We start from the raw sequence: 12,087 nt of genomic DNA, 5'->3' as shown, positions 1-12,087 counted from the left end.
CTGAATGTCAAGCGTCACATATGGAGGAAACCTGGCACCATCCCTACGGTTAAGCATTCTGGTGGCAGCATCATGCTTTGGGGATGGTTTTCAGCGGCAGGGACTGGGAGACAAGTCAGGATAGAGGAAGATGAACGGAGCAAAGTACAGAGAGATCCTTGATGAAAACCTGCTCCAGAGCGCCTAGGACCTCAGACTGGGGCAAAGGTTCACCTTCCAACAGGACAACGACCCTAAGCACACAGCCAAGACAACGCAGGAGTGGCTTCTGGACAAGTCTCTGAATGTCCTTGAGTGGCACAGTCAGAGCCTGGACTTGAACCCGATCGAACATCTCTGTAGAGACCTGAAAATGCTCCCCATACAACCTGACAGAGCTTGAGAGGATCTGCAGAGAAGAATGGGAGAAACTCCCCAAATACAGGTGTGCCAAACTTGTAGAGTCATACCCAAGAAGACTCAAGGCTGTAATCAGTTATTTTTTACATTTGCAAAGATTGCTAAAAACCTTTTTTTGCTTTGTCATTATGGACTATTGCGTGTAGATTGATGAGGGGAAAAAACAATTTAATTAATTTTAGAATAAGGTTGTAACGTAACAAAATGTGGAAAAAGTCAAGGGGTCTGAATTAGAGGACGACCGATTAATCGGAATGGCCGATTTCAAGTTTTCATAACAATCGGTAATCAGCATTTTTTTGGCCACCGATTATGGCCGATTACATTCCACTCCACGAGGAGACTGCGTGGCAGGCTGACTACCTATTTTGCGAGGTAAGCAAGGAGCCAAGGTAAGGTGCTAGCTAGCATTAAACTTATCTTCTAAAAAACAATCAATCTTAACATAATCACTAGTTAACTACACATGGTTGATGATATTACTAGTTTATCTAGCGTGTCCTGCGTTGCATATAATCGTTGCGCTGCCTGTTAATTTATCATTGAATCACAGCCTACTTCGCCAAATGGGTGATTTAACACTATCGTTGCACCAATGTGTACTAACCATAAACATCAATGCCTTTCTTAAAATCAATACACAAGTAAATATTTTTAAACCTGCATATTTAGTTAATATTGGCTGCTAACATGAATTTCTTTTAACTAGGTAAATTGTGTCACTTTTCTTGCGGGGTATATACAGCAGTTTGGGCCTCCTGGCTCGTTGCGAACTGTGTGAAGACCATTTCTTCCTAACAAAGACCGTAATTAATTGGCCAGAATTTTCAATAATTATGACATAACATTGAAGGTTGTGCAATGTAACCACAATATTTAGACTTATGGATGCCACCCGTTAGATAAAAAAACAGAACGGTTCTGTATTTCACTGAAAGAATAAACATTTTGTTTTCTAAATGATAGTTTCCAGATTTGACCATATTAATGACCTAAGGCTCGTATTTCTGTGTGTTATTATAATTAAGTCTATGATTTGATAGAGCAGACTGACTGAGCGGTGGTAGGCAGCAGCAGGCTCGTAAGCATTCATTCAAACAGCACTTTCCTGCATTTGCCAGCAGCTCTTCGCTGTGCTTCAAGCATTGCGCTGTTTATGACTTCAAGCCTATCAAATCCCGAGATTAGGCTGGCAATACTAAAGTTTTGAACATCCAATAGTCAAAGGTATATGAAATACAAATGGTATAGAGAGAAATAGTCCTGTAATAACTACAACCTAAAACTTCTTACCTGGGAATATTGAGGACTCATGTTAAAAGGAACCACCAGCTTTCATACGTTCTCATGTTCTGAGCAAGGAACTTAAACGTTAGCTTTCTTACATGGCATATATGGCACGTTTACTTTCTTCTCCAACACTGTTTTTGCATTATTTAAACAAAATTGAACATGTTTCATTATTTATGTATTATATTAAGTTAAAATAAGTGTTCATTCAGTATTGTTGTAATTGTCATTATTACAAATATATACAGTGGGGCAAAAAAAGTATTTAGTCAGCCACCAATTGTGCAAGTTCTCCCACTTAAAAAGATGAGAGAGGCCTGTAATTTTCATCATAGGTACACTATGACAGACAAAATTAGAAAAAAAAATCCAGAAAATCACATTGTAGGATTTTTAATGAATTTATTTGCAAATTATGGTGGAAAATAAGTATTTGGTCACCTACAAACAAGCAAGATTTCTGGCTCTCACAGACCTGTAACTTCTTCTTTAAGAGGCTCCTCTGTCCTCCACTCGTTGCCTGTATTAATGGCACCGGTTTGAACTTGTAATCAGTGTAAAAAGACACCTGTCCACAACCTCAAACAGTCACACTCCAAACTCCACTATGGCCAAGACCAAAGAGCTGTCAAAGGACACCAGAAACAAAATTGTAGACCTGCACCAGGCTGGGAAGACTGAATCTGCAATAGGTAAGCAGCTTGGTTTAAAGAAATCAACTGTGGGAGCAATTATTAGGAAATGGAAGACATACAAGACCACTGATAATCTCCCTCGATCTGGGGCTCCACGCAAGATCTCACCCCGTGGGGTCAAAATGATCACAAGAACGGTGAGCAAAAATCCCAGAACCACACGGGGGGACCTAGTGAATGACCTGCAGAGAGCTGGAACCAAAGTAACAAAGCCTACCATCAGTAACACACTACGCCGCCAGGGACTCAAATCCTGCAGTGCCAGACGTGTCCCCCTGCTTAAGCCAGTACATGTCCAGGCCCGTCTGAAGTTCGCTAGAGAGCATTTGGATGATCCAGAAGAAGATTGGGAGAATGTCATATGGTCAGATGAAACCAAAATAGAACTTTTTGGTAAAAACTCAACTCGTCGTGTTTGGAGGACAAAGAATGCTGAGTTGCATCCAAAGAACACCATACCTACTGTGAAGCATGGGGGTGGAAACATCATGTTTTGGGGCTGTTTTTCTGCAAAGGGACCAGGACGACTGATCCGTGTAAAGGAAAGAATGAATGGGGCCATGTATCGTGAGATTTTGAGTGAAAACCTCCTTCCATCAGCAAGGGCATTGAAGATGAAACGTGGCTGTGTCTTTCAGCATGACAATGATCCCAAACACACTGCCTGGGCAACGAAGGAGTGGCTTCGTAAGAAGCATTTCAAGGTCCTGGAGTGGCCTAGCCAGTCTCCAGATCTCAACCCCATAGAAAATCTTTGGAGGGAGTTGAAAGTCCGTGTTGCCCAGCAACAGCCCCAAAACATCACTGCTCTAGGGGAGATCTGCATGGAGGAATGGGCCAAAATACCAGCAACAGTGTGTGAAAAACTTGTGAAGACTTACAGAAAACGTTTTACCTCTGTCATTGCCAACAAAGGGTATATAACAAAGTATTGAGATAAACTTTTGTTATTGACCAAATACTTATTTTCCACCATAACTTGCAAATAAATTCATTAAAAATCCTACAATGTGATTTTCTGGAATTTTTTTTCTCATTTTGTCTGTCATAGTTGAAGTGTACCTATGATGAAAATTACAGGTCTCTCATCTTTTTAAGTGGGAGAACTTGCACAATTGGTGGCTGACTAAATACTTTTTTGCCCCAGTGTATATATAAAAATTGGCCGATTAATCGGTATCTGCTTTTTTTTTTGGTACTCCAATAATCGGTATCGGCGCTGAAAAATCATACTCGGTCGACCTCTAGTCTGAATACTTTCCGAATGTAGTGTGTGTGTGTGTGTGTGTGTGTGTGTGTGTGTGTATGTATGTATATCTATCAGGCAGGCATAACACTCAAACCAACAAACATAAGACGTACTCAGGATCTTGGCCAGGGGAATAACAGCCTCTTCCAACAGCTTGGAGTTACCACTGTAGAGGAGGGAGAATGAGCAAGAGAGAGAGAGCGAGAAAATGTTGGTCAATTCAATACCACAGCACTGTGGTACTCTGGACAGTTCTCTGAAATGAGAAGTTGTCATCATCAGTCTACTGTGCCCTCTACTGTCAAGTTAGCATAGTCACAACACACTCATTCTTAGAAACAGAACTACAGTACAATTTTATACGTCTCAAAACTCTCATTGGCTAACTCCGGTTTCCCAGCACTACCACTTGAAAACACCCACTCCTCTTACGTGCCTCACTAATGTACAGTGCCTTGCGAAAGTATTCGGCCCCCTTGAACTTTGCGACCTTTTGCCACATTTCAGGCTTCAAACATAAAGATATAAAACTGTATTTTTTTGTGAAGAATCAACAACAAGTGGGACACAATCATGAAGTGGAACGACATATATTGGATATTTCAAACTTTTTTAACAAATCAAAAACTGAAAAATTGGGCGTGCAAAATTATTCAGCCCCCTTAAGTTAATACTTTATAGCGCCACCTTTTGCTGCGATTACAGCTGTAAGTCGCTTGGGGTATGTCTATCAGTTTTGCACATCGAGAGACTGAAATGTTTTTCCCATTCCTCCTTGCAAAACAGCTCGAGCTCAGTGAGGTTGGATGGAGAGCATTTGTGAACAGCAGTTTTCAGTTCTTTCCACAGATTCTCAATTGGATTCAGGTCTGGACTTTGACTTGGCCATTCTAACACCTGGATATGTTTATTTTTGAACCATTCCATTGTAGATTTTGCTTTATGTTTTGGATAATTGTCTTGTTGGAAGACAAATCTCCGTCCCAGTCTCAGGTCTTTTGCAGACTCCATCAGGTTTTCTTCCAGAATGGTCCTGTATTTGGCTCCATCCATCTTCCCATCAATTTTAACCATCTTCCCTGTCCCTGCTGAAGAAAAGCAGGCCCAAACCATGATGCTGCCACCACCATGTTTGACAGTGGGGATGTTGTGTTCAGGGTGATGAGCTGTGTTGCTTTTACGCCAAACATAACATTTTGCATTGTTGCCAAAAAGTTAAATTTTGGTTTCATCTGACCAGAGCACCTTCTTCCACATGTTTGGTGTGTCTCCCAGGTGACTTGTGGCAAACTTTAAATGACACTTTTTATGGATATCTTTAAGAAATGGCTTTCTTCTTGCCACTCTTCCATAAAGGCCAGATTTGTGCAATATACGACTGATTGTTGTCCTATGGACAGAGTCTCCCACCTCAGCTGTAGATCTCTGCAGTTCATCCAGAGTGATCATGGGCCTCTTGGCTGCATCTCTGATCAGTCTTCTCCTTGTATGAGCTGAAAGTTTAGAGGGACGGCCAGGTCTTGGTAGATTTGCAGTGGTCTGATACTCCTTCCATTTCAATATTATCGCTTGCACAGTGCTCCTTGGGATGTTTAAAGCTTGGGGAATCTTTTTGTATCCAAATCCGGCTTTAAACTTCTTCACAGCAGTATCTCGGACCTGCCTGGTGTGTTCCTTGTTCTTCATGATGCTCTCTGCGCTTTTAACGGACCTCTAAGACTATCACAGTGCAGGTGCATTTATACGGAGACTTGATTACACACAGGTGGATTGTATTTATCATCATTAATCATTTAGGTCAACATTGGATCATTCAGAGATCCTCACTGAACTTCTGGAGAGAGTTTGCTGCACTGAAAGTAAAGGGGCTGAATAATTTTGCACGCCCAATTTTTCAGTTTTTGTTTGTTAAAAAAGTTTGAAATATCCAATAAATGTCGTTCCACTTCATGATTGTGTCCCACTTGTTGTTGATTCTTCACAAAAAAATACAGTTTTATATCTTTATGTTTGAAGCCTGAAATGTGGCAAAAGGTCGCAAAGTTCAAGGGGGCCGAATACTTTCGCAAGGCACTGTAAATAAGCTGATACTGTACAATCAGAAAACACCTACCGTTTCAGCAAGCTGTTACTGTAACTTAAGGTTAACTACATATACGGTCACATCTGATCATAAAGTCTGTTAGAACATTACTCCAAGTCAGCTGATGTGTAAAACCGGAACCTAAAAGCTGTTTGGCCTGGAAGACAAACTTCAAGTTCTTAGCTAATGTTGACAGCCTGGTGTTACGTGGGCCTTCGCTGCATCCTGCACCTAAGCTAATGTTTGCAGCCCGGGATAAGTCCCAAATGGCACCTTATCCCCAATGTTCTGCACTACTTTTGACCAGGGCCCATAGGGTTCAATTTCATTTTTTAAATTTAGCTCGACATTAAATTACTTCAGCAATCATTGTGGCTAGAGCAGCTTGCTATGGAGCGGGCAAGCTATTTACATGCATTGGACAGACAAGTGTAGTGTGTGAGATGCGACTGAAATTTTGCGAGAAAGCGAGAGAGGGTGGAGAAGACGACTTGGCTTAAAGCGCTGGGCAGGGCTTGACATTAACTTTTTTAGCCACTTGTCCTTTGGACAAGCAGGACAGATTTTTTACATGTCCGAAAGCTGAAGTCACTTCTCTCCCCCCTCCCAAAAAAGGACCAACACCATCGAACAGAAAGGTAACTGAAATGAGTGAAGAACAAATCATTTTCTTTGCCTGCCCATAGACAATGTTTTCAGCCCCTAGTGGCCATCACCCCACAAAAATATTTGTATGTTTAACACAAAGACTGCTAGCGCAAGCTCGCATGCTACGGGAGGGACGAGACGAAACATGACATTGACAAAATATATTTAGTGGAGCCAAATCTTTTCTAACAGCCTATTCCACTCTGGTGGAGCCTTGGCAAGAAAGAGATGTGTAGTAGCCTAGGTATATCTGGATATCTGCGCATCGGTGTGTGCTGAAGCGCACAGATGGAGCAAGTGACACACAGTCAGAGCCTTGCTGGTTTTGTGTTATGTGATCGGTTGTAAATCATGGGCCGCAGACCTGTGCCGTCCTCAGAACTGGATAAACGGAGTCGCATTTCTGCCTTTATGTACTGTAGGTAGGTTGCACATTGCTAGTAAAATATGGAGATGGGGCTTGGCCAACTACGCATTATTTCTTTCATAAGCTTTCTTTATCTTTAGCCTAAGATATTTTGACTTCTCATTCAATTTTTCCATAGTTGTAATGTTTGCTCAATTTCACTTATTGTGACCTAAAACATTTGTCATTCTCAATAGATCTGTGATTGAGAATAGCATAGACTCCAATTTCCATAATTTTTCCCATTTAAAAGCTGCAACTTGAAGGATATTTAACACTACTAGAATACTTCATAACTTTAAATTTGTCTTAATGCTTTTACGATATTTCAAATTAGTAGGATTAGGCTTTTGGACTTTAATTTATTTCATCACATTCCCAGTGGGTCAGAAGTTTACATAAACTCAATTAGTATTTCATGCACTGCCTTTGAATTGTTCAACTTGGGTCAAATGTTTTGGGTTGCCTTCCACAAGTTTCCCACAATAAGTTGGGTGAATTTTGGCCCATTCCTCCTGACAGAGCTTGTGTAACTGAGTCAGGTTTGTAGGCCTCCATGCTTGCACACGCTTATTCAGTTCTGCCCACAAATGTTCTATTGGATTGAAGTCAGGGCTTTGTGATGTCCACTCCAATACCTGGACTTTGTGGTCCTTAAGCCATTTTGTCACAACTTTGGAAGTATGCTTGGGGTCATTGTTCATTTGGAAGACTCATTTGCGACCAAGCTTTTAACTTCCTGACTGATGTCTTGAGATGTTGCTTCAATATATCCACCTAATTTTCCTACCTCATGATGCCATCCATTTTGTGAAGTGCACCAGTCAGTTCTGCAGCAAAGCATCCCACAACATGATGCTGCCACCCCCGTGCTTCACGGTTGGGATGGTGTTCTTTGGCTTGCAAACCTCCCCCTTTTTCCTCCAAACATAATGATGGTCATTACGACCAAACAGTTTTATTTTAGTTTCATCAGACTGGAGGACATTTCTCCAAAAAGTACAATCTTTGTCCCCATGTGCAGATGCATACCATAGTCTGGCTTTTTTATGGCGGTTTTGGAGCAGTGGCTTCTTCCTTGCTGAGCGGCCATTCAGGTTATGTCGATATGGGACTCATTTTATTGTGAATATTGATACTTTTGTACTGGTTTCATCCAGCATCTTCACAAGGTCCTTTGCTATTGTTCTGGGATTGATTTGCACTTTTCGCACCAAAGTATGTTCATCTCTAGGAGACAGAACGCGTCTCCTTCCTGAGCGATATGATGGCTGCGTGGTCCCATGGTGTTTATACTTGCATACTATTGTTTCTATAGATGAATGTGGTACCTTCAGGTGTTTGGAAATTGCTCCCACGGATGACTTGTGGAGGTCTACAATTTTTTTCTGAGGTCTTGGCTGACTTCTTTTGATTTTCCCATGATTGGGCGGCAGGGTAGCCTAGCGGTTAGAGCGTTGGACTAGTAACCGAAAGGTAGCAAGTTCGAATCCCCGAGCTGACAAGGTACAAATCTGTCGTTCTGCCCCTGAACAGGCAGTTAACCCACTGTTCCTAGGCCGTCATTGAAAATAAGAATTTGTTCTTAACTGACTTGCCTAGTAAAATAAAAGGTTAAAAAATATATATATAAAAAGTCAAGCAAAGAGGCACTGAGTTTGAAGGTAGGCATTGAAATACATCCACAGGTACACCTCCAATTGACTCAAATGATATCAATTAGCCTATCAGAAGCTTCTAAAGCCATGACATCATTTTCTGGAATGTTCCAAGCTGTTTAAAGGCACAGCCAACTTAGTGTATGTAAACTTATGACCCAATGGAATTGTGATACAGTGATTTGTAAGTGAAATAATCTGTCTGTGAACAATTGTTGGAAAAATTACTTGTGTCATGCACAAAGTAGATATTCTAACCGACTTGCCAAAACTATAGTTTGTTAACAAGAAATTTGTGGAGTAGTTAAAAAATGAGTTTAAATGACTCCAACCTAAGTGTATGTAAATGTCCGACTTCAACTGTATGTCTCCTCTTAATATCGAGCCTGGCCATCTTGTTGTTATGACATGCATTATCTGAATTAGGCCCACAGAATTATACCGATGGAAGAGCAGCTTCTATAAAGGTATTTTTGATGTATTAACTACAAAAAGGTAATACGTGTTTTTATTTTAATTCTGTTGCCGTTAGCTAGCTCTGGTCCAACATGAATCCATCTCTCATAAATTCAAAGACATTCAACGTGAAATGTGATAAGCATAAACTAGTATTGAAAAAGTTTAATACATTTTTCTCTAATTAAAAATCTCTACTTAAATACTGAATCAGGCTTGTAACATCAGTAAACTACAGTAGACTATGCTTTGGAAGGAGAGACAGGCAAAAAGTTCTCAGCTGGCAGGCAGGCAGACACTGGTATACGTTTCTGAGTGACAGAGTACGGGCTTTGAATAGGCGCTTGTTGCATTTTGTGGGTTCTGGAAAACAATACCCAGAATCTAAAAGAACACAATTAACCGGTTCCCACGCTATTAAAATAAAGGTTCTGTTCCGGAACATTATAGATCACTTTCGTTCCCAGTTCTGATCCTGTTCCTCGAGAAATACTTTTATTTTCCGGTTTCCGGTTCTCTGGAGTATAAAATAACAGGGTGTGTGTGCGTGCGTGTGTATGTTATTGACAGGAAATTACGTAATTGGTGAGGGCAAAGTGAGGCCACAGTAAACATTACAAAACTGGTGTTTGATCTACTTTTACTTCTTATGGCTGCAGGGGCAGTATTGAGTAGCTTGGATGAAAGGTGCACAGAATTGTCCAGAGTCAACGGCCTGCTCCTCAGTCCCAGTTGCTAATATTTGCATATTATTATTAGTATTGGATAGAAAACACTGAAGTTTCTAAAACTGTTTGAATGATGTCTGTGAGTATAACAGAACTCATATGGCAGGCAAAAACCTGAGAAGAAATCCAAACAGGAAGTAAGAAATCTGAGGCTGGTCGATTTTCAACCCAGACCCTATTGAATTCACAGTGGGATATGGATGAAGTTGCACTTCCTAGGGCTTCCACTAGATGTCAACTGACTTTAGAAACTTGAATGAGGCTTCTACTTTGTTGTGGGGCTGAATGGGAGCTGAATGAGCCAGGTGTCTGGCAGAGAGCCAAGGGCTGGTCATGCGCAATAGAGATGATATAGCGACCTGCGTTCCATGGCTTCTCTACACACAAAGGAATTCTACGGTTGGAACTTTATTGAAGATTTATGATAACACCCTAATGATTGATTCTATACTTAGTTTGACAAGTTTCTTCGACCTGTAATATAACTTTTTGAAGTTTTCATCCAACGTTCGGCTGGACCTGCATGAGCGTTTGGATTTGTGTACTAAACGCGCTAACAAAATTAGCTACTTGGCCATAAATCATGGATAAATAATGGACATTATCGAACAAATCAAGCATTTATTGTGGGACTAGGATTCCTGGGAGTGCATTCTGATGAAGATCATCAAAGGTAAAGGAATATTTATAATGTGATTTCTGTTGACGTTTCTGATTTCTGTGAACGCAACGCGCCAATGTAAACTCAGATTTTTTTTATATAAATATGAACTCTATCAAACAAAACATACATGTATTGTGTAACATGATGTCCTATGAGTGTCATCTGATAAAGATCATCAAAGGTTAGTGATTAAATTTATCTCCATTTCTGCTTTTTGTGACTCCTCTCTTTGGCTGGAAAAATGGCTGGGTTTTTCTGTGAGTTGGTGGTCACCTAACAATATCGTTTGTGGTGCTTTCGCCGTAAAGCCTATTTGAAATCAGACACTATGGTGGGATTAACAACATGATTACCTTTAAAATGGTATAAGATACATGTATGTTTGTGGAATTTTAATTGTGAGATTTCTGTTGTTTTGAATTTGGCGCCCTGCACTTTCACTGGCTGTTGTCATATCATCCCGTTAACGGGATTGCAGCCCTAAGAAGTCAAAAGAAGCACTACATGGAAATCGCTCTGACATTTCCTGGTTGCTAAAATTGGAATAGTTTGCCAAATTTCAGTTTAATTATTATTTTTGATTTTACCTTTATTTAACTAGGCAAGTCAGTTAAGAACAAATTCTTATTTACAATGACGGGCTAGCCCGGCCAAACCCGGATGATGCTGTGCCAATTGTGTGCCTACTTTATTAGCCTGGTCACAGATTTGTTTGTGCTGTCTTCCCAACTGCTATGGTTGTTGTGTACTACTTTATCATGGGCTGCGTCCCAAATGGCACCATATTCCCTACCTAGTGCACCATGTTCTCAGTTCTCACGTTACGGGAAAAGTGGTCGAGCCAAGACGTCTGGCACTGAGGAGAGAGCCAGCATAGTTTCCCTGATGGGTATGCTGGTCTGGCCCTAACTCGTCAGGTGGCGGGGTCAAGAAAAGCACATCATGATTCTGTCTGTGGTGTAAGGATACGGGGCATGTTCTTACCTGCTAGTGGGGCTGATGAATGTGAAGGAGATTAGCTGGTTCCAGAAGGGGTCATTATCTGAGATGGACACTGTGCCGATCAGGGTCCGGAGGCTCTGGTTCTCTGACAGGTCACTGACCTGGCTTGTGTTGGCTCCCATCTCATGGGATGTGGATCTAGGGAGAGGCTCACTCTCACTGTTTCATCTCCCACTACCACATCAGGTACTGTACTGGTAAAAAGAAGGAAACATACTTATGTTAAATTAATCAATAGATCCACTGTCCTCAGGTTATCAAGATTATAAGCTTCACTAAAATGTTTGTTATGGTTCATGAAATAGGAAGTAAAACTGAGTCCTCATTCAAAATGAATGGGGCCCTAGTTCAGCTGTTAATAGATCATCTTATTTAACTGAGACCTAGGCCTACTTCTGATCGAAACACAGCAACAAAAAAACTGCTTTTATTTTCAGCAAACTTAACATGTAAATACAGTGGGGCAAAAAAGTATTTAGTCAGGCACCAATTGTGCAAGTTCTCCCACTTAAAAAGATAAGAGAGGCCTGTAATTTTCATCATAGGTACACTTCAACTATGACAGACAAAATGAGAAAAAAAATCCAGAATATCACATTGTAGGATTTTTAATGAATTTATTTGCAAATTATGGTGGAAAATAAGTATTTGGTCAATAACAAAAGTTTCTCAATAATGTGTTATATACCCTTTGTTGGCAATGACAAAGGTCAAACGTTTTCTGTAAGTCTTCACAAGGTTTTCACACACTGTTGCTGGTATTTTGGCCCATTCCTCCATGCAGATCTCCTCTAGAGCAGTGATGTTTT

The 12,087-nt window shown here is 40.7% G+C and overlaps 1 protein-coding gene across 7 annotated transcripts in view; it reads right to left on the bottom strand.

Annotated features, from left to right (window-relative positions):
• Positions 1 to 12,087, bottom strand: part of LOC112219613 (dymeclin) — a 159,879-nt gene that overhangs the window by 134,279 nt on the left and 13,513 nt on the right. For 3 of the 7 annotated variants that reach the window (XM_042302103.1, XM_042302105.1, XM_042302108.1), the window contains exons 2-3: positions 11,261 to 11,472; positions 3,747 to 3,799 (exon numbers count right to left, since the gene is read on the bottom strand). In XM_042302103.1, the coding sequence (XP_042158037.1) occupies positions 3,747 to 3,799; positions 11,261 to 11,400 (193 nt within the window). In that variant the 5' untranslated portion in view covers positions 11,401 to 11,472. Of the gene's footprint in view, positions 1 to 3,746; positions 3,803 to 11,260; positions 11,473 to 12,087 lie in introns of those variants that run through there. The other 4 variants (XM_042302104.1, XM_042302106.1, XM_024381005.2 and 1 more) reach the window with 4 other exon arrangements.

This window comes from Oncorhynchus tshawytscha, linkage group LG20, assembly GCF_018296145.1.
Source record: "Oncorhynchus tshawytscha isolate Ot180627B linkage group LG20, Otsh_v2.0, whole genome shotgun sequence".
NCBI classification, from domain to species: domain Eukaryota; kingdom Metazoa; phylum Chordata; class Actinopteri; order Salmoniformes; family Salmonidae; genus Oncorhynchus; species Oncorhynchus tshawytscha.
This window is presented reverse-complemented; position numbering and strand designations above follow the sequence as displayed.